Here is a 23,925-nt window from a genome sequence, read left to right as displayed (position 1 = left end):
GGGACCACTGCTCTAATGGATACTTTTCAACACATGATAAATTACTGTTTCAACAGAAGCCACAGTGGAAAAATTACAATAACTTGGTCAAATGAAAAGTACGAAACATTTGTTTCACAAAAGAGATAGTAACAAACTCCATCATTGCATGAACGAAAATCAATAAAACTGAACATATTCAAAGTAAACATATTTTCCTGACTGTGGAACAGCCTCAACTAAAATGAAATTCCTCCTACATTTCAAGTTCTTATATAGGTAATAATGTTAATGTAACAGAGAGTGTACAGATGGGACCAAATGGCCCCAATAAGGGTCCATTACTAATAACTTTTTGTCATTTAGCAGTGGACACCCTTCAACTATCTCTACGGGTTCCAACACCCCACTGTATGTATGTATTTTAGTTTGCCTTTTCTTTGATCCACCCCTGTAATGTTATTCATGTTCTCTGCCTACTGTAAATAAATACAGCGTCTATCTATATCTTGACAAACAAAACAATGACTTGTGTGTTGTTTTGGAACAGTTGATAATGATTATATGCAGTACAACTTTTCATGAACTCAACTCAACTTAATGTGGGTTCTTAAATTTGTGTTCCACGTCTTGGATGACGAGAGTAGTTTTGATTTGGGCTTACAAGGTAAACAACTAAAATTAATGTTTTGGGCATTTTTTTATCCAAAGGGAGGCACATTGTGGGTTTCCTGAACGTTGTCTTTATCACTAAAAGAAAAATCTGAGGGAGAGAATTCCTCTGCAATCTTTCTCTAAGTTTCTTTATTTTTTATTTTATTTTTTCATCCGCTTGAATATTCCCTCTGTCCTTGACTCCTTCTTCGTCATGTCAAATGTCGATGACTGGCTGTATCTTGCCTCTGATTCGCCTGTCCGTAACATTTTGCCCTAACCTTAACCAATCGTGACTCATAGTAAACCAACCAATCATCATGGATTTTCTCCATATTTTTTATCCCTTCGCCCTGAATCAGAGGTCCATTTCTCTTTTTCAAGTAACTTCCAGCTTCGATGTAAGCTACCGTGCTACATGGGCCTAAAAGTAGCTAAGCTACGGAAATCGCCAGAGGTGGGACCAAGTCATTGCTTTGCAAGTCACAAGTAGGTCTCAAGTCTTTGCCCTCAAGTCTCGAGTCAAGTCCCGAGTCAAGACAGGCAAGTCCCGAGTCAAGTCCAAAGTCAAGACTGGAAATTCTCAAGTCAAGTCCCAAGTCCTGCATTTTGAATTTCGAGTCCTTTCAAGTCCTTTTAACCACAGACTAATATATTTACACAGATTGTGTATGCTTTTAAAACGCTGTATTTATTTATTAAAACAAGTGCATTTGAAATTGCAGGGAAAAAAAAGTGCTGACATTGCACTTCATAATAGCACTATTATCCAGTAATTTTAAACATTTAACTCATTCTTTTACAGAATAAACACATTTGAAAAAACAAGTGCAACTGTACTTATTTGTACAAAAGTGTTAACATTGTATTTCCATGGCATATTGCATTGTAACTAGTTCCACAGCAGTTTCTATCCTGTTCTTACCTTATCTCATTGATCTCATCTCGTACTGTCTGTGTGTTTATGTGTGCGTACATATGAAAAACATAACAAAAACATGAACAAAACAATGAACAGAGTTGTACTTTTTAGATGTCAGGGCCCTATGCAATATGTACACATATTGTTAATATAGTATACATTTTAACGTTACGTTACTGTGTGTGATACATTGACTAACGTAACGTTTAGTCTAGGTACCTCATGCAACCCTGCTTAAAAAAATCACTTGGCAAAAAGTATGAATAAGGTAGCGAACTGCAGTGGACGCAACAGATTGCCGTGTTTGCAATGACGTTATAACCATAGACATCTTATAAGTAGAAGCAGCATTGGTTGCTGTGACGTGAGCAATTTGGCCGCCATCTTGAAGTAGTGACAGTTGACAGGTAGAAAATAAAGATGGTGTTCAGCGTTTTCCTACTCAAATGAGCGGACTATTGAAAATAGGAATCGGGGGATTACTTTTCACAAGTAAGATTTAACATTAATGTACTATTGGTTGTATTTTATGAAAATAATATTACCACAGAGTTGAGAAGGAGCAAAGATCTTCAATATTTGTATGTGAAAATCACAAAGAAATCTTCTGGGGGAGGATGACTGCCCTACAGGGGTTTGGTTTACAAACGTTCAGCCCCACCTAAAACAAAATTCACCAGCCGCCACTGATTATGATGCATTCTCATTTTAGGCAAAATATAAGACAATACTTTCTTAACAGTATAATTGTAACCAGGAATAAGTCTTCAAGTAACAATATTCAAATACTAACATTGTTGGGTAAGACAGAATTTGGTTTTATTCTGAATCCAGTGAAACAGATTGGTGGTTTTAGCTGATATAATTCCCAGTTTTGATCTCGGACGTCTGGTCACTTATAGCGTATAAGAATATTATATTACTGTTAAGCAAACTATAAATAATAAAACACGCCAAAACCTGTTTCCTTTATCATAGCTACACGTATGACAAAAAAGCGCGTGAAAATCAGTGGTATTCAGTGAGGTAAGATTAATTAAATGCGCTGACAGTTCATTGCTCCTGCCAAATGAATTGCACTGAGTGGAGCGGATCACCACTCCAAGATGGCGGCCCCGCGTCTCGTCTGCGCCTGTAGGCAGTAGCGCTCGATGCTGCGTCTACTTATAAGATGTCTAAGGTTATAACATTAGCAGTGAGTTTACAGCCTCACTGATTTAACTACACAGCAAATAAAAGTTACGTTACTTAGCCAATAAACGTTATCTTACATTCAAAACTTACCCTTTGTGCAACTTCAAATGTCGAACGAAGTTGGAAGTTGTTGCGTCTCTGTCTGTAATATTCGAACTGCGTGATTTGCATACGGCAATTCGTTTTTTGTTGACCAAGTCGTAGTTTTAATACCCGAACGAAATTAACTTTGGCATAATTGTTTCTCACTGCCGCATTGTTTGACAACTCTTGTTCGGTGGTTGTCCTGCAATTTGATTGGATGAATGCTGTGTGATGAAAACAACGTAGATCTAATTTGATTGGCTGTTGTACTGAGAGCACACCAGCTGACAGGAACAACACGCTGATAGACACAGACGAAGAAAATGAAAAATACGGAGCGGCGCGCTCCCAAATAACTTTTTAATCTTTGGGTTTTGGGGAAAGTAGCAAGTCATGTCAAGTCAAAAGGCTCAAGTCCAAGTGAAGTCACAAGTCATTGATGTTAAAGTCTAGGTCGAGTTGCAAGTCTCTTTACATTTTGTCAAGTCGAGTCCAAAGTCATCAAATTCATGACTCGAGTCTGACTCGAGTCCAAGTCATGTGACTCGAGTCCACACCTCTGGAAATCGCTACTCGTTCAAAAAGTAGTTCAAAAAGATCAAAAATTGGCAATTGCCAATTTTAATCTGGAAAAATACACCCTTCGAATCCTTTCTTGCTGTTTTTGTCATTCCAAATAGAGTAGCCATTTTTAATTTTACCGGAAACATGTCATAATGAATTATTCATAATATGGATTTAGAGTTTCATATTATTTACATATTACATATTTTTCCCATATATTAGCCGCACCGGACTATTAGCCACAGATATATATACGTTGTGAAATGAGATATTTACAAAAAAGATTTCGTAAATGTTTATTTACATGCCTTAAATGTTTTCAAACGGGGCCGGCAGTAAAACGGCTGATCAAACAAAACAAACATCATTGTTATGGACCCACTAGCTGCGAAAGCTAGCTCCCTCAATCAGCTAAACAGATTCCAACTGCAACAAACAACAATACAAAAAGAATGGCACTGTAAGTTAATAATACTAACAAAAACACTTGCAAATGTGACATATAATTATATTATTCTATATATAATGTTTGTGGGTTACTTGTTTGGTTGTATTTCTGGACTGTATATTTCAAAAATCCAATAAACAAATGTTTAAAAAAATAATAATACAAACACAGACACTTGTAAATGTGTTAGCTTATTCGCTAATGCTAATGAGGCTAGCTTGATTAAATTACGATAGCACTTACAAATAAGCATTAAAACACTACTACAGACATCACACATGTGACAGTTTAATAAGTATGAATTGTTTTAGTTATATCGTAAAACTTACAACCATTGCTTGGAGTGATGAATGAATAAACCATACGAGTAGAAACACTATGGAGAACTGGTAGACGGACGGCACTTATACTTCCGGTTCAAGGCAGGAAACAGAAGGAAGTACATGTACCTGTACAATCAATAACATTATATTATGGCCATTGTTCCAGACACCCTAAAATATGAGCACAATAACAAGTATGGAGCATAATCATAGTTGTACATGCAGAAAACAACACAAAATACTTATAAATGAAGAAATGAAATGAATAAATGAACATTTAACATCACTTTTACCTTTATTGAAGATTGTTGCTCAAGACGAGCGATGAGTGTAAGGAAGGAGGAGAGAAAATGAGCCACACAGACGCCAACTTTGTGCTTTCCTACATCCTAATTTCATGCTTTTATTAGCGTTCCTCGCCTTTATTAAATTGCTCTCACTTACATTTTTATTTGGTTCTAAAGTGGCTTATTTGGCAGCCATTGTTTAAAATAGCCATGCATCTTGCTACAGTTGTGTATCCCCTGGCGCTACTCAACAGCTGTGTCTGTTTAGCTGTGCACTGTTTGGAAATATGCTAATTTTCCTCGAGATAAGCTTTTCGCAGAGAAGACTAAAATTTTTGAGAAGTTGTTTCAAGAACAGTTTATTATTTCAGCAGGCTAAGTATCCATTCACTTTGCAGGAAAGGCCTGGGTGCCTAAAAAGATTGTCGACCCCATCATGGAGAATGTGACCCTGGAGCCCGAGCTTGAAGAAGCTCTTGCCAGCGCTACTGATGCCGAACTTTGTGATATAGCAGGTAACAATATCAACTTACTTCTTTTTTGTCGTCTATAGGCGCGAATATACTTCAACATTTTTCGCCAATTTTTCATCTCTTTGCTTTCACTAATCAATGTACAGTACAGTTAATACCATTCATGACCTCACCTACTGGCACTTGGTGTTCATCTCTTAAGTCTAACGCCTCTCCTTTCCCCTTTAGTGATGCCTCCATCTTTCCCACCACCTATCTATCCCCCGCTAACTTCATTCACCCCTGCTGGATCACTGTTAGCTGAGCACCATAGATGGTATCTGCAGTATACATGCATGGTATTAGCATGCAAAGAAAAAAGACACATTGTAGGACTACGCTGCATCATACGCAAAAGTATTTTTAATTGATGCTTATTATTAATCTGTGCAACAAACCAAAACAGCTCTTAGTATGTGAGGCAACAGCTGTTGCAAACTACCGTATTTTCCAGGCTATAAGGCACACCCATCAAATTTCAGAAGAAATAAATATTTTTACATAACATGGACAATAAGCTGCAGATATATACCGGTACGAAATATTTTGTGAATATTTATTCACATACCTTAATTGTTTCCAAATGGTGGCTGTCGAATGGCAGTAAAACAGCTGATCATACAAAACAGAAGTCATTGTCATGGACCTACTAGCTGCGGCAGATAGCTCTCCAATCAGCTAAACAGACTCAATAGCTCCATGGTGATGTTTTAGTAAATTTACAAAACTGAAACAATACAAAACGAATGCCATTGTAAGTTAATAATACTAACACAGACACTTCGCTACTGCTAACGACACTAGCTTGATTACATTACAATAGCACGTACAAATATTCATGGAAGCACTCCTACAGACATCATACATGAGACGGTTTAGTAAGTATAAATTGTTTTAGTTAATAAAGAATCCTTTCGAGCAGAAACGCATTGGACCAATAGTAGACAAAAATAGATATACTTCCGGTTCAAAGCATAAAACAGGAAGTACATTTTCAACCCGCAGCCCCTGCAGTGAGCGAACTCGTCCAAAAGATGGCGCCATAGCCCAAACAGTACAACTCCTTTTCATTGTGTCAGTAGGTGTTACATGAAAACAATTTGTTGAATTTAAAACATTATGGCTGTTAGCAAAGAAACATCCATAAATTAGCCACACCGTTTTATAAGCTGCAGGGTTCAAAGCGTAGGAAAAAAGTAGTCCGGAAAACAAGGTTCTAAGGCAGATTTTTTTTTTGACACATCATATGCTTGTTTGCACTTTACTTCTTTTAGCGCCTGTACAACTGATGTGCTTGAGACTTTGCATGTGTCTTTGAGTTCGCCCTTCCATCACCCAGCTTCTGTTTGCATTATGCTCAATTCAAAGTTACAGTATACTTTGTTTGTCTTAATTTCTTCCATTCTGTCTATCGTATTTTTCTTTTCAGCCATCCTGGGCATGCACACGCTGATGAGTAACCAGCAGTACTACGAAGCTCTGGCGAGCAGCAACATCGTGAACAAGCAAGGCCTTAACAGTACGTAACCTGATTTGAAAGAGTCTTCCATCTGTCCTGCGTTAAACTTGTCAAAGTACCTTAGACTAGTGCAGAAAACGCTGTTAGTGTTGAGAAAATATAAGGCGGGAGGTCTGTTTTTTAATATTCTCCCTGCAATTTTTACACAACTATAAATGTCATTAAAGGCCTACTGGCTCACTGCTCCCCAAGGGGATGGGTCAAATGCAGAGGACAAATTTCACCACATCTAGTGTGTGTGTGACAATCATTGGTACTTTAATCTTTAATCTTAATCTTAAAATGAATTTTTTTTATTTAAACGGGAATAGCAGATCCATTCTATGTGTCATACTTGATCATTTCGCGATATTGCCATATTTTTGCTGAAAGGATTTAGTAGAGAAAATCGACGATAAAGTTCGCAACTTTTGCTCGCTGATAAAAAAAACCTTGCCCCTACCGGAAGTAGCGTGACGTCACAAGCGGTAGTGCTGCTCACAATTCCCCGTTGTTTACAATGGAGCGAGAGATATTCGGAGCGAGAAAGCGACGATTACCCCATTAATTTGAGCGAGGATGAAAGATTTGTGGATGAGGAACGTTAGAGTGACGGACTAGAATGCAGTTCAAGAGATATCTTTTTTTGCTCTGACCATAACTTAGGTACAAGCTGGCTCATTGGAATCCACACTCTCTCCTTTTTCTATTGTGGATCACGGATTTGTATTTCAAACCACCTCGGATACTGTATCCTCTTGAAAATGAGAGTCGAGAAGGCGAAATGGACATTCACAGTGACTTTTATCTCCACGACAATACATCGACGAAGCTCTTTAGCATGAGCTAACGTGATAGCATCTGTCTCAAATGCAGATAGAAACAAAATAAATAAATCCCTGACTGGAAGGATAGACAGAAGATCAACAATACCGAACCAAACACTGGACATGTAAATACACGGTTAATGTGTATTCGACGCCTGTCGAAGCCTAGCAATGCTGTTGCTAACGACGCTAACTTAACAACGGGACCTCGTCAGAGCTATGATAAAAACATTAGCGCTCCACCTATGCCAGCCAGCCCTTCTCTGCTCATCAACACCCGTGCTCACCTGCGTTCCAGCGATCGACGATGCGGTCGGCGGCCCGGAGACGTAGGAAGTCAAGGTGAGGTCGCCGCTAGCGCGTCTGCTATCCAACAAAGTCCTCCTGTTTGTAGGCCTTTAAGTCCATTTTGACATTGATCCAACACACTGTAGTGAATAAATAAATGGAGACACAAGATGCCTTTCAGTCAGTAATGTACACATTCACCTGTCCCTCCAACAAAGAGGACACGCCCCTATTGCTGCTGTGCCAATAATTCTCAGCATTCTCACCATTCTCAGCAAGCAGCTAGTTTATGTTTTATGTTAAGGGCCTGACTTACTAAAGGTTTGCGTGTATTAAAACATGTGCACACTTGATAGTGCATGCAATGTTGATCTACTACAGTAAGTCCGTGCAAAGAGCATTGCATCTCTTAAAAGACCAAAATAGAGAGCGCAATCCATTTACCGTGTCTGTCTTTATGTACATGCAGACTGATTATTAGAACATCCACAATAATGGGAGAAGGAGATGCAAAAAAAATTAATTAGCACTCGCACTTTCTTATTTATTAATGCTAAAACTGTTCTGCGACTGCTGTTTTTGTGCGTGCAAAGTGGCACAGTTGCGCACAAATGGCTTTGAAATGCAGGCCATTTTGCTGCAAAGACAGACAAAGGACAGAAAATGTTCTGTCCTAAGTGTGTGTGTCAACGTACTTGGACTGTCAGAAATTTAAAAAATATATAAATAATAAATAGTCATATCGTCTTTTAATCAATATCATTTTATAACTACATAACTGCTGGATGACTCTAGGTGCTGATTATACAGATTCAATTGATTCATTTTGGTGGCACCTGCTGTTTTTTAAATGTTTTATTAGTGTCAGTTTTATCGTACGGAAGACTTATTAATACAATATATCTCCTGTATGAAAGAACTTCTAGCAATATGCATTTTCTTGCATCTGGAATGATCCAGACGCGCCATCACAACACAACACAACGCAGCGCCTCCCAGAGTGCACCATCAGCGTGCTAAAAACAGGTTCTGTTGTTAAATCACACTTGGGGTGGCATGGTGCAGGTGATAAAGCGGTCGTCCGAAAACTTGAGGGTTTCTGGTATGAATCCAGCTTCCCTCATTCTGGTCACTGCTGTTAAATCCTTGGGCAAGACACTTTACCCACCTTGCTCCCAGTGCCACTCTCACTGGTGTAGGTTTCTGGCAGGACCTCCTTAAAAAAATCTATTTTTAGGGCCTGATTTACCAAGATCTAAACACAACAACAGCATGTGCAATTTATATAATAGCGTGTACTATTAGTGGGCATGTTGCGTGCGATCTACTAACACTGTGTGTAAAATTGAAAAGAGGTGCAGATGGCCTTATTTAAATGAGGATTTTGCGTGTATTAAACATGGCTTCCCCACACTTATTTACTGCACATTCATGTTATCATGCTCCTACCTGTGACATTTTACAATGTTTTCCAACAAGCAGGAGACATCTATTACTTTGTATGGGCATTTTAGAAGCAGTCCAAAGTACATCTCCAAAGACACCACTTTTTTTCTTTAGTTTTTCTTTTACCGCTGAAGGTTCATGGATTGGAGGGAGGCTAAAGATGCAAGAAAATGCGTACTTTAAGACATTTTTATTACGTAGGATATATGTTAGTAATATATATTCTTTGTGAAAAAACGAATGTCATTAAAAAAAATATTAAATGACACCAAAACGCATCAATTAAAGTTTTTTTTTAATCAGTCCCTTAAGTCATCTAGCAGCTATGAAATTATAAAAGAATGTTGCTGAATAGACAAAGTGTCTATTCAGCAACATCCTTTTAAAACGTGCTAAATAAAACGGCGATGAGTTTTGATAACTCCCATTGCGCATGCTGTTTCTATATATTTAAATTTTCTCCTCCCAGTATTGTGAGCCTTTTAACGATCATCTTATATTTTGCATATTAATGAAGAGAGAGACGCAAAATGGATTGCACGCCTTATTCTGCTCACTTAACAGACGCAATCCACTTTGCACACATTTAGTAGATCAGTTTTACCTGTGCTATCAGGTTTGCACATGTTTTAGTACACGCAGGTCTGAAATCCTATTGGGACTTATTTCGATAAATTAAGGTTAAAATACTTCTAGATCGCCCAGAGAAGGTGGTTCATATTATATGTTTGTGTTGCATGTCAACAACATGACAAAATGCCACAGGTTGAACTATATGATGCCATGGATGTGGATGGGAATGACTGTCTCAGTGGTGACAGCTGCCATACACAGAAAACCTCATTTAAATAGGGCAGTATGCGCCACTTCAGCACTTTATTATCTATTGTACACGCAGTCTGTAGTAAATCACCCACAACATGCCTACTAATAGTATACACAATTTTATAGTTAGCACACGCAATTTAACCCATGTTTTTTAGGTCTTAGTAGAACAGGCCCTAAGTGTTTGGTTTGGAAAGTAGGAACACGACCCCACCTCTGAAACTACAGTCTAACAAGGTACATCAGAATCAGAATACGAATCAGAAGTACATTATTAATCCCTGAGGGTAAATTAAGATTTTCAGCACAATCCCATTCAAGGTCAGACAAACATTACAGGGAGACAGAACAGGATCGCTGACGGGTCTGCCAACTTCTGGCGCCCCTTACAAAAAAAAGTGAGAAACAGGTAAATGCTGGGGGGGTATAAAAAAAAAAAACAGTCTTAGCCTGGGCCCCTGGAGAGGGGGTCCAGACTGAGGCCAAGGAAGAAGAAAAAAACTCATACCCGTAGCACACATAAACATGTGTGTAAGAGAGATACGTCAAAGAACACAAAGGACATTAAAGACATTAAAAGAGCAGAGCTGATACAACCAGCTGCCACTCCAGCAGTGCCATTTCTACATACAGCTATAAAGGAAAAAATTAAATAAAAAGTTAACCGATAATGCACCATGCATACACAAGCAACGAAACAAAAACATCATTTCAACACCAGTATACACTGTGGTGGTCTGTGCGGTGTTCCACGCCATCGTCTGCTGGGGTGGGGGGAGCATTGCCAGAGACAGGAGCAGACCCAACAAAGCAACCAAGAGCGCCGACTCCACCCTCGCCCGCCCACTAACTCTCGGCCAGTTTTAGAACATTTAGAACTAGTTCAATTTAAAACACCATGTTATAAAAGCTATATAAGTAGGGGGTCCTCACTCCATCTCTTCATCAGCTTGGGGTTCCTTGGCCTAGAAAACGTTGAGGACGCCCAAACTACACTACATCAGTGACCCATCTCTTCTATTTTGACACTATATTTATTTTTTTATTTTATTTTATACATTCTGGGCAGTTATATTGCTCTGATTGCACAACTCTTTTTAATATGATGGCTCATTAATCAGCAAGACAACTGACTGTGGGAAATGTAGTCTCTCCATGAATAATACAGAATGCTATGTTTTGTTTGGCACATTCATCATGTACTGTATGTTCAAGACGCAGATAATAATTGAATTGAATTTCTTGGCCCTGCGATGAGGAGGCGACTTGTCCAGGGTGTACCCCGCCTTCCACCCGAATGCAGCTGAGATAGGCTCCTGCGCCCCCCGCGTTCCCAAAAAGGGACAAGCTGTACAAAATGGATGAATTGAATTTCAAACATATTTCTTCTGCTCATGCTGTAAGATACAGCATGGGGGAGTCCAGGGTGTACAAGTCAGACAGGTTAGGCTTCAGCTTACCCATGAATCTAATTAGGACAATAAAATGGATGCATTATTTATTTATTTATATAAATTATGTGGCAATGCCGAGAAGATTATAAAACATATTAAATGTCCAATTAGATTGTTCTAATGCCATTGTAGTGCTACATACCTTTAGGGGTCCTACTGTATGTGACAAACTGGTTTGGTATTGAATTAATTTACAATATGCTTCATCACATATTTACACACATACAGTATTTCGCATTTCAACATGTCTGAAAAGGAGTAGGAAGAAACAGAGGTTATTTAATCCCACCCCGTTTACATTTCTTAGCAGACACAAACACATTTGTTCTGTTCATGTTCTCAATATATAACACAAACAGCCAATAGGTAGGGAAGGGATTCATATGGCCCCAGTCCTGGGTGGATCTCCCGTCAGAGGAAGATGGGGGGGGGGGGTTAATAATTTTGCACTCTGCTGAAAATGATGGAAAGCGCCACTTTACATAGCAACTGACGCTGTGGTTAAAAGTTGGAATTGTCACAAAATATTTTAAGATAGTCAACACTCTACTGCCATCTGGCGGCTAAAGTGGATAGTGCGACCACCCAACCCGTCACGTTTCGTGTGACAGGTAAACCGCGACAAATGGGGCCTTATTAATCCCCTTCCTACTGTACATAAATCAATAAAGTTTACGTTACGAGATAGTTAATAAGTTGTAATTGACATCATTTGCTGCAATGTTATAGATGACTAGATTATGTCTCATTTATCGATAAAGTTTTAATCAATCAATCAATCAATCAATGTTTATTTATATAGCCCTTAATCACAAGTGTCTCAAAGGGCTGTACAAGCCACAACGACATCCTCGGTACAGAGCCCACATACGGGCAAGGAAAAACTCACCCCAGTGGGACGTCGGTGAATGACTATGAGAAACCTTAGAGAGGACCGCATATGTGGGTAACCCCCCCCCCCTCTAGGGGAGACCGAAAGCAACGGATGTCGAGTGGGTCTGACATAACATTGTGAAAGTCCAGTCCACAGTGGATCCAACACATCAGCGGGAGTCCAGTCCACAGCGGGGCCAACAGGAAACCATCCCGAGCGGAGACGGGTCAGCAGCGCAGAGATGTCCCCAACCGATGCACAGGCTAGTGGTCCACCCGGGGTCCCGGCTCTGGACAGCCAGCACTTCATCCATGGCCACCGGACCTATGCAACTCCCCCTCGCAAGGGACAGGGGAGAAGAGGAGAGAAGAAAAGAAACGGCAGATCAACTGGTCTAAAAAAGGGGGGGTCTATTTAAAGGCTAGATTATACAAATGAGTTTTAAGATGGGACTTAAATGCTTCTACTGAGGTAGCATCTCTAACTGTTACCGGGAGGGCATTCCAGAGTACTGGAGCCCGAATAGAAAACGCTCTATAGCCCGCAGACTTTTTTTTGGCTCTGGGAATCACTAATAAGCCGGAGTTCTTTGAACGCAGATTTCTTGTCGGGACATATGGTACAATACAATCGGCGAGATAGGCTGGAGCTAAACCGTGTAATATTTTATACGTAAGTAGTAAAACCTTAAAGTCGCATCTTAAGTGCACAGGAAGCCAGTGCAAGTGAGCCAGTATAGGCGTAATATGATCAAACTTTCTTGTTTTTGTCAAAAGCCTTGCAGCCGCATTTTGTACCAACTGTAATCTTTTAATGCTAGATATAGGGAGGCCCGAAAATAATACGTTACAGTAATCGAGACGAGACGTAACGAACGCATGAATAATGATCTCAGCGTCGCTAGTGGACAAGATGGAACGAATTTTAGCGATATTACGGAGATGAAAGAAGGCCGTTTTAGTAACACTCTTAATGTGTGACTCAAACGAGAGAGTTGGGTCGAAGATAATACCCAGATTCTTTACCGAGTCTCCTTGTTTAATTGTTTGGTTGTCAAATGTTAAGGTGGTATTATTAAATAGATGTTGGTGTCTAGCAGGACCGATAATCAGCATTTCCGTTTTCTTAGCGTTGAGTTGCAAAAAGTTAGCGGACATCCATTGTTTAATTTCATTAAGACACGCCTCCAGCTGACTACAGTCCGGCGTGTTGGTCAGCTTTAGGGGCATGTAGAGTTGAGTGTCATCAGCATAACAGTGAAAGCTAACACCGTACTTGCGTATGATGTCACCCAGCGGCAGCATGTAAATACTAAAGAGTGCAGGGCCAAGAACCGAACCCTGGGGAACTCCGCACGTTACCTTGACATAGTCCGAGGTCACATTGTTATGGGAGACGCACTGCATCCTGTCAGTAAGATAAGAGTTAAACCAAGACAAGGCTAAGTCTGACATACCAATACGTGTTTTGATACGCTCTAATAAAATATTATGATCGACGTATGGAAAGCAGCGCTAAGATCAAGAAGCAGCAACATAGATGAAGCATCAGAATCCATCGTTAGCAATAGATCATTAGTCATTTTTGCGAGGGCTGTCTCCGTAGAGTGATTTGCCCTGAAACCGGATTGAAAAGGTTCACAGAGATTGTTAGTCACTAAGTGTTCATTTAGCTGCTGTGCAACAGTTTTTTCGAGAATTTTGGAAATAAACGGAAGGTGGGAGACCGGTCGGTAGTTTACCATGAGGTCAGGATCGAGGTTAGGTCTTTTGAGCAGAGGATGAATAACCGCTTTTTTGAATGCTAGGGGAACAGTGCCGGAGGAAAGTGATAAGTTTATAATATTTAACACTGATGGACCTAATAATACAAACAGTTCCTTGATAAGTTTCCCAGGAAGTGGGTCAAGTAAACATGTTGTTTGTTTTATCCCACTTACACGCTGTAATAATTCCTCTAATGTTATTTCATCAAAAATAGAGAGACTATTTTGGAGGGCAGTGTCCGTCGTATATACAGTCGTATTTGTGTTAATAGAGCCCAGTTGTAGCTGGGATGCGTTGTCTTTAATCTCCTTTCTAATGAGTTCAATTTTCTTATTAAAGAAATTCATAAAATCATCTGCCGAGTGGGTGGAGCTACTGGGAGGAGTCCCTTGTTGGGTTAGCGATGCTACTGTACTAAACAGAAATTTAAGATCGTTTTTGTTGAGGCGTATGAGATTTGAGTAGTATTTAGCTTTAGCTAAGGTAAGCATGCGTTTATAAGTTATTAAACTATCACTCCATGCTTGATGGAAAACCTCAAGTTTAGTCGCGCGCCATTTGCGTTCCAGTTTTCTACATGATAATTTATGAGCTCTAATTTCTTCTGTAAACCATGGGGTGCGCCTTTTAGGGGCCCTTTTTTGCTTTAGCGGTGCTATACTATCAATAATTTCGCGCAAGGCATCGTCAAAGTTGTTAGTGAGTTTATCAATAGAGCCGACATAATTTGGGAATGGTGCTATTACCGAAGGCAGTAGGTCAGCAAGAGTCATCGTTGTGGCAGCATTAATGTTGCGGCCGCTATAGCAGTTATTATTATTATTAGCTTGTTGACAAAGAGTCAAAACTTCAAATTTTATAAGGTAATGATCGGACATTACTTTAGTATATGGAAGTATCATAACTTTGGAGGTGGTGACACCCCTGACAAGCACTAGATCTATTGTATTACCGTTGCGATGCGTGGGTTCATGTATTATTTGTGTAAGACCACAGCTATCAATTATGGTTTGGAGCGCCACGCACTGAGGGTCCGATGGGGTATTCATATGGATATTAAAGTCCCCCATTATGATTATATTGTCGGCGTGCGTCACTAGATCAGCAACGAACTCTGAGAATTCACTAATAAAGTCCGAATAGGGCCCAGGGGGGCGGTAGATAACAGCCAGGTCGAGAGGTAGCGGTGTGACAGACCTCATAGTAAGCACCTCAAACGATTTATATTTATTATTTAGGTTAGGGGTAAGGTTGAAATTTTCATTGTATATTAGTGCGACACCCCCTCCCCTTTTAAGAGGGCGGGCAACATGCGCATTCGTATAGTTAGGAGGAGATGCCTCATTGAGCGCAAAAAATTCGTCCGGTTTGAGCCAGGTTTCGCTAAGACCAATGACGTTAAGATTGTTGTCTCTAATGACCTCATTAACCAATAACGCCTTGGGAGACAATGATCTTATGTTTAAAAAGCCCATATTATAGGTATTGGGCTGTTTTGACGAGTTTTTGTTAAGATTATCCGTAGTGGCAATATTAACAATGTTGCGTTTATTATGCGTAGTGCACTTTAAATAGTTTCGACCATATCTAGGAATTGATATGACGGGAATTTTCCGATTGTTTGCTTGGTGCTGCAATAGACTGGACATATCATAATTTGCCACCTCAGTAGAATGCATGTCCACCTCTGACACAGACACAACAGAAAAAACATTATGTGAATTGTGTATTATTCTAAGAGAATTGCTATGCGTACATGGATTATCCAGCCTGGCGCTGGCTAGTTCTAGCTTAACTGACTCCTCACCCGGACTAACAGACATTGTAATTGCCTGTGACCGGGCTTGCTCTAGTGTAGTCAGTCAAGTGAGACTTAAATAGTAGTCTATGTTTCTAGACAGGATGTACACTACCGTTCAAAAGTTTGGGGTCACCCAAACAATTTTGTGGAATAGCCTTAATTTCTAAGAACAAGATTAGACTGTCGAGTTTCAGATGAAAGTTCTCTTTTTCTGGCCATTTTGAGCGTTTAATTGACCCCACAAATGTGATGCTCCAGAAACTTAATCTGCTCAAAGGAAGGTCAGTTTTGTAGCTTCTGTAACGAGCTAAACTGTTTTCAAATGTGTGAACATGATTGCACAAGGGTTTTCTAATCATCAATTAGCCTTCTGAGCCAATGAGCAAACACGTTGTACCATTAGAACACTGGAGTGATAGTTGCTGGAAATGGGCCTCTATACACCTATGTAGATATTGCACCAAAAACCAGACATTTGCAGCTAGAATAGTCATTTACCACATTAGCAATGTATAGAGTGTATTTCTTTAAAGTTAAGACTAGTTTAAAGTTATCTTCATTGAAAAGTACAGTGCTTTTCCTTCAAAAATAAGGACATTTCAATGTGACCCCAAACTTTTGAACGGTAGTGTATATTAGGATTTTTCTTCCTTGTACTTAATACAAACATTGGGTTTGAGCGGTCTCTTGGATCATAATAGTAATGTTTAATCCATTTCATAAATGGTAATTACTATATGTTGTGATGTGTTAACCGTGGTTTCTAATCTTTGCCAATGACATTTCAGCTCAGTGAGTACTAGTGATTCTTACTGAATGAAGACTAATCAATATCAATCAAAATAATACGCAATCGTTGCACCGTGACAAATAACGGGAACATGTTTTACTTTGTATTCATAATGATTACGGTGTCTAAATCAGGGGTGTCCAAAGTGCGGCCCGGGGGTACATTTGTGGCCCGCACCTAGTTGGTTTTTTTTTGGCCCTTGACATGTTCTGAAAATGTTATTAATTCATTATTAATTAGGTATATTATATATAACAGTAACAACTATTTTCTTTGTCATCTATAACACAAATTCCAATTGCTAAGCAAATTTTGATGTACATTAAATTGATTTTAGTATTTTAAATGTACAATGTCCTCAGGAGAAAAAGTTTGGACACCCCTGATATACATAAATGATGCTGCACTAATGGTTCGGTGGTATCTTGGGTGACATAATTCTCAGCATTCTTAGGAGAATAGCAGTTTTTCATTTACTCTAGTTACTTCTATTTAATTTAGCTTTGGGATATTTCAGAATGTGGGCTGACTGTGAGTGTTTGACAGGCGTGATCCAGTCCACTCAGTACAAACCAGTGCCTGATGAGGAGCCCAATTCAACTGACGTGGAGGACACTCTCATGAGGGTAAAAAGGAATGATCCAGAGCTTGTGGAGGTCAACCTCAACAACATCAAGGTATCAAACTCCCACCGCTGCTCAGTGAACAAACACGTCTCCAGGTTTGACGAAGACAGAACTGTACGAACACATTTTCCTCATAAGAAATGTATGTAAATCCAATTAATCTGTTCCGGAAACCCAACAATATTTACACAAAACACATATTTTTAAAGGACAATATAGTTTCACATGCAGAAAAGAATGTGAAATAAGTATGAGTGGCAAATTAAATGGATAAAATAACTTTAACATCACTTTTACCTTAATTGAAGACTCACTTGAACTCGTTCGCAAACTTTAGCAGCAGGTACAATCACTTTCTGTACTGTCTCCCTTAAACAGTTTCCCCTGCAACCATTGTTAGGTAGGAACCTTTACACTACAAGCCTATTGTAACAAACGTAACCTTAGTACTTTGCTACGAGTTATTTCTGAATTTAATGATGTTTCTCACATTCTTTATTTTAGTGCTGACATTTGCAACTTTCTTTGGTCCCAAGGTTGCTTATTTTACAGCCATACTTAATCAAAAAAAAGGCACACAAAGTTTTATTTGCCTCACAGTCAGAAATATTCAGTGTGCTTGAACACCTAATAAGCACAGGTAGCACACTGCTTGATGGGAGACAGAAAGGAGTTGCTCATGGTTCTGTGTGCGTTCTATGTGCAAATAAACCAAACACACGCACACACACACACTCACACACACACACACACACACACACACACATAGTAAAGATGAATAAAGGATACCCTGACTGGAATCTGTCTACAGTGTCCCAACTCTAAAACAACCACTATGTTCGTCACCAACGCTTCGGATATTTTGTTTGGACACTTGATTGTCATGATGCCGCATGTCGGCTGTTGGCATGATCAAGTATGCAGAAAAGGTAAGCAAATTTCAGGCAGAAGGTTGTTTAATTAGGTACCAGGCAGAATAAAAGTAACACAGGTCTAGCAGGAAATCAGAAAGCAACAGAACACATAAACATACACTAGGTAATGAACCAGCACTGAAGGAGGGCATAAGATCTTACTAAATATAACAAATTAACGATTGTTCTGTTCCCCTGGGCTCATCCACCAGCATGCATGTGCCTCACAATACGAAGGTCCTGGGTTCGATCCCCGGGGTCTTTCTGTGTGGAGTTTGCATGTTCTCCCTGTGACTGCGTGGGTTCCCTCCCACCTCCAAAGACATGCACCTGATTGGCAACACTAAATTGGCCCTAGTGTATGAATGAGAGTGTGAATGTTGTCTGTCTATCTGTGTTGGCACTGTGATGAGGTGGCGACTTCTCCAGGGTGTACCCCGCCTACCGCCCGAATGCAGCTGAGATAGGCTCTGGCACCCCCAGCGACCCCATTAAGGAACAAAGGGTAGAAAATGGATGGATGGCTAATAGATTTTCCTAATTTTCCCGAGGGAACGCTCCTGAAGGAATCAATAAAGTACTATCTATCTAGATAATAAAATGAGCTGGAAACCCCACATCAAAGACATAAAACATTAAGTGGCAACAAATATTTCAGTATTGAATAAGGCAAAAGAACAACTGAAGGAAAAGTCAGTCCATACTCTATACTGTTCATTGGTGAGTTACTGTGTCGAGATATAGGGGTCTGATCTCATACACTTTCAAACTGCAAAAATCATGTATAAAGCAAATAACAACGGACTGCCCAGAAATATACAACAGTATTTCTCAATAAAAGAAGAAAAATACAATCTCTGGATTAAACAGAACCTAAAGCATTACTTTGAAATAATTTAATGTATCTGTATGTGGGATTAAACTATTGAATGGATTGAGTAAAGAATTTAAACAATGTACTTTAAGAAAGACTACAAGCAGATAACGTTTACAAAGTATACTAAAAAACTGTTCAAGAAAAGTCACTGATATTACTGTCATATACTCATTGTGGGCCAGGTGTATAATATGAATAAGTTCCTATTTACACTAATGTACACCTTCTGAATTATTTGTCACTTCTTATCTCTCGCTACCATTTATTTTTTATTAATTTTTATTTTTGCTGCTTACGGCACAAAGGTGGTACCAGACAAGCTCTGCTTCTTCCCATGCCTTTTGGACGGATGATCACTTGAGCAAAATGTGTGTTTGTGAATTTTTGACATGTTCCCAATAAATTGAATTGATTTGACACTTGATATTTTTTTGGCAATAATTGTCATTAAAAAAATTATAATCCTATACAAACCTGGTCTTACAAAAACCGAGGTACCACTGTATATAGTTTACGTTATTTAGCATCTACTGCGCTATATGGTTCTAATGTGGCTCTACCTTTTCCCCCAGAACATTCCCATCCCGACTTTAAAGGCGTACGCTGAAGCTCTGATCAAGAACACGGTGGTGGAGAGGTTCAGTATCGTTGGGACTCGAAGCAACGACCCAGTAGCATTTGTTAGTACATATTACTTTTTTTGCCTCTGAAATATGTGGGTATTGTCGGCCATTTTGTTCATATGGGAGGTTAATTTGACATCGTAACACTTTAGAAACCAAGGAACTATATTTTATAGCTGATTTTATAGCTGATGTCGCGAACACAATTTTTGAGGAAAATTACGGCATTTTGCATCTTCAGATTTTGATAACATTTCACATAAGCATTGATGCTGTCAATAGATAAGTCTCTGTAGCAGATTGTCCCTGGGCAATGTTAAAATCGGTATGTACGATCATTTTCCTCAAAAATTATAATTTTATGCTTCCTGTGTAACAATGTGTAATTTTCTAACTGACATCACTGTTTGTAATGCAATCTAACGATTGTTAGGTCAACCGCCAATTTGGTCAGTTTGTTTTTTTGTTTGTTTTTTAAAATAATTAGTTCCACTATCTATCCACCATTTTAAAAAAACCTGGCTATACAAGCCGTATTGTATGTAATGTTTGAACATTCTTAAAAATGTTTTATAAAAAGGACAACAACCATAGCAGCTAGTTAAAGTTAAGTTAAAGTTAAAGTACCAATAATTGTCACACACACTTACTAGGTGTGGTGAAATTTGTCCTCTCCTTGTTCACCCCCTGAGAGGTGAGGGGAGCAGTGAGCAGCAGCGGTGGTCGCGCTCGGGAATCATTTTTGGTGATTTAACCCCCAATTCCAACCCTTGATGCTGAGTGCCAAGCAGGGAGGTAATGGGTCTCATTTTTATAGTCTTTGGTATGACTTGGCCGGGGTTTAAACTCACAACCTACCGATCTCAGGGCGGACACTCTAACCACTAGGCCACTGAGTAGGTTAGGCTGATGTGTGTTAGGTAGCGGCTAATGCTGGCTGCTAACATTGCCAGGTGGCGCGTAACCTATTATTGTTGTTATTCTCTTCTCACTTTGTTTTCTTACAACCCATTCTTTAAAGCTGGTTCTTTTGACAAAACCACAAAAAACCTAAACCAAATAAAAAAGAAACCATGGTTATACTTTGATAATAGCTGAACTGATGTGATCTTTTCGCCAAACTAGCTTAAGTGCCTTTTAGTTTAGTGGTTCTATTGTATCCCAGTGGTTCCCTATACACATGGCTAACCCACTTTGTGCAACTAATCCCCCTTCTGTTTTGTCCTGACTCATGGCGTTGTTTTCTGTCACTCTAGTGCCAAAGAAAAGAACAAAATGAAGATGAATCATGTGCTCTGTGTTCTGCAGGCACTGGCTGAGATGCTCAAGGTTAACACAACACTAAAGAGCCTGAATGTTGAGTCCAACTTCATAACAGGGACTGGAATCCTGGCTCTCATTAAATCGCTACAGTTCAACAGAACCCTACTAGAGCTCAAAATTGACAATCAGGTACTACAGAACCCTCACATAAAAAGTCAGTCCCGCTTATGGCCCACCGGGTTTATTACAGTGGAACCTCGATGTACGAACACCTCTATTTGCGACCTTTTTGGTTTAAGAACCTTTACATCGTGCCAAACATGCTTTTTTGTGCGAACCAAATCTCGGCGTACGATCGCTTCATTCATTCATTCAATCATTTATTTTGCATGCTGCTTGAAGTCATCAAGCAGCATTTTGATGACATCACTTCCTGTATACGCAGGCTATACCATTTTGAAGAGGCGGGGCCCCCAACATCACATCCTGTTTAAATCCTGTACACTTGGGCGTGGCCGTTTCGAAGAGCTTCAACAGCGTGCGGCACTTGTGACTTATTTATTTCCACAATTGCCGTACCTTTGGCTGGTCAGAGCTGTGTCAGCTTGTCTTAGAGATCACTTTGTGTAATCAGAAACACTTTAAATGTGTCTAACCTCTCACATTTTCGCTGTTAAACCTCGGGTTGCTAGACAACCGCTGTGAGCTAGTATTTTAGCTCGTTAGATTCCGGCTTGGGGCACCTCAGGATTTTATCAGAGAACAGGGCTTTCTTCAGCAGCAAGTCTTTAAATGTGATGAGACCAAAAAAGATGCCAAAGCCTTTATTACAGCGAAGGAGAAGGCACTACCGGGGCATAAGCTGATGAAGGATGGCCTGACACTGCTAGTTTGTGCTGACGCTAGCGGTGACTATGTGAAACCACTGCTTGTGTATAACTTCGAAACTCCCAGAGTGTTTAACAATGCCACAAATAGTCGCAAACATACGGTAAAATGATTTTCCTTTTTTCGTTTTTTATTGTAGCATCATGGTTAACATTTTGGAGCGCACCAATGAGAATTTTGTGTGTGTGGTGTGCGTGTTGACATTTAGGCTCCCTGTAATGTTGTGTTGTCTGGGTAAAAAAAGAGATTGTTGAGCCACTGACTACCCCCTTATGTTAGTTTTACACACATATATATATATATATATATATATATATATATATATATATTAACATAAGGGGGTAGTCAGTGGCTCAACAATCTCTTTAATGTGCCCGCTTACGTCAAAATCGATATAAATGGCTGAGGGCTTTTCTTGATATAACACGAAGGGATCATCATTTCTAGGAAAATAATGCTCACTGTGTGCACTTCACATTGTCAACTTCTTCATAGTTGCTCTCTCTCTCGCTCTCTCCAGAGTCAGCCGTTAGGCAACAAGGTGGAGATGGAGATAGCCAGCATGTTGGAGAAAAACACCACACTCTTGAGGTTCGGCTACCATTTCACCCAGCAGGGCCCGCGCCTCAGAGGCTCCAACGCCATGATGAACAACAATGACCTTGGTGGGCACACACACACACACACACACACACACACGCACACACACACACACACACACACACACACACACACACACACACACACACACACACACACACACACACACTTTTGCTCACTAACCAACGATCATATTAAGTCATATGATCAAATATAGTCAACTGCAATCAGGTTGTGCCTTTGTAAAGACAACGAGCATGTCACTGAGCAGAGCACGGACCTTGCTTGAATGTTGTCATTAAGATGTATTTATTGGACTAAAATTCAGTGGTTTCTTCTCTCATGCCACACAAGGTTTTGTCAAAATTATTAATTAGGGTTGGGGGATAAGAAACAATGAATTGTTTGAATGTAGGTGATTGTGAACAACTGATTGAGTTTAAACGAATGCACTGCTCAGCTACAACCAGCAGGGGATGCTGTTTACCCAGTCTGTACTACTTTGTGGTCTAAAAACACTGACTTCAGCTATTTAAAATGTTCCCTAGGATTTTTAATACATAATGTTCCTTATGGTGGGTTTATAATTGTTGTCTCGAAGTGCATCGTGATGAGAGGTGTTTATAATATTCTGAGCATGTATTACTGCTAAATATGTGTATACCAATGCTTAGTTATGTACACTATTTATTGTGGGCATTGTTATATTTCTAAAGCCTGCGTTTTTGATAGTTTGTAATGTCAAAAGATGTACCTTAAATTGCGGATGAAATTGAAAGATGATGTGTCACTAGTAGGGGTGTAACGATTCGTTTTAACAATGATTCGATTTGAGTCATAATGTGATGTTGCCCATACGGTTTATTGACAATTTTAGTTTATTTAGAACGATACAGTCCGAAACGATTCAGTGAGTTAAAATCGATTCAGTAACTTTATAGCAAAAAAAAATCACCCTGTGTGACTGTGAAATAAATAGGATGCTGGACACTATAAGTGAAGTGTCCTATATTCCTGTTATTTCTTGTAAGGGAATTAGGTCTAAATGAATTATTAATACAAACAAGCAGGATAACAACAATCAATGGCCAATGCATTCACATCGTATTTGAATAAAGTGCAACCAACCCTCTAGGTTGAATTAACAAGAGGAAACACTTTCTGCTCTTATTTTCAAAATTCAAGAATTTTTTAGTAAAAGTACGGTAATCAACATTTTAACAGTAGATTTACCTGTTCATTTTTGCTGTTGTTTTCAACATGAAATAGTACAATATTAATATAATAAACGAAGTGCAACCAACATTCCTCCAGGTTGAATTAAAAGTAGAATTACCTGAGAATTTCAATGCAACTAAATCTTTTCAGGTTAAAAGAGCACTGGTTTGACCTGCTACTACTTTCACTTTTGAAAAGTCGCAATGAATGCAAACGCCACAACACAAAAACATAAAGCCATAACGTAACAACTCAAAGCCAAAACACAACAATACATTGACACAACAAAAGTGACAGTGGACACGTTTTGGCAACAAGCCACAATGGCAGAGGAGTAAAGTTGAAAACGGTGTAATGAACAAAGTTTTTCACTTATAAAA

The 23,925-nt window shown here is 39.4% G+C and overlaps 1 protein-coding gene across 2 annotated transcripts in view; it reads left to right on the top strand.

Annotated features, from left to right (window-relative positions):
• Positions 1-23,925, top strand: part of tmod1 (tropomodulin 1) — a 62,110-nt gene that overhangs the window by 28,511 nt on the left and 9,674 nt on the right. For both annotated transcript variants that reach the window (XM_062032622.1, XM_062032620.1), the window contains exons 5-10: positions 4,854-4,970; positions 6,397-6,486; positions 17,083-17,213; positions 19,526-19,633; positions 20,885-21,028; positions 22,248-22,392. In XM_062032622.1, the coding sequence (XP_061888606.1) occupies positions 4,854-4,970; positions 6,397-6,486; positions 17,083-17,213; positions 19,526-19,633; positions 20,885-21,028; positions 22,248-22,392 (735 nt within the window). The remainder of the gene's footprint in view (positions 1-4,853; positions 4,971-6,396; positions 6,487-17,082; positions 17,214-19,525; positions 19,634-20,884; positions 21,029-22,247; positions 22,393-23,925) is intronic.

Source organism: Entelurus aequoreus, linkage group LG22 (genome assembly GCF_033978785.1).
Source record: "Entelurus aequoreus isolate RoL-2023_Sb linkage group LG22, RoL_Eaeq_v1.1, whole genome shotgun sequence".
NCBI lineage: Eukaryota > Metazoa > Chordata > Actinopteri > Syngnathiformes > Syngnathidae > Entelurus > Entelurus aequoreus.
The sequence above is the reverse complement of the archived record's forward strand: the minus strand, read 5'-3'. Positions and strand labels throughout refer to the sequence as shown.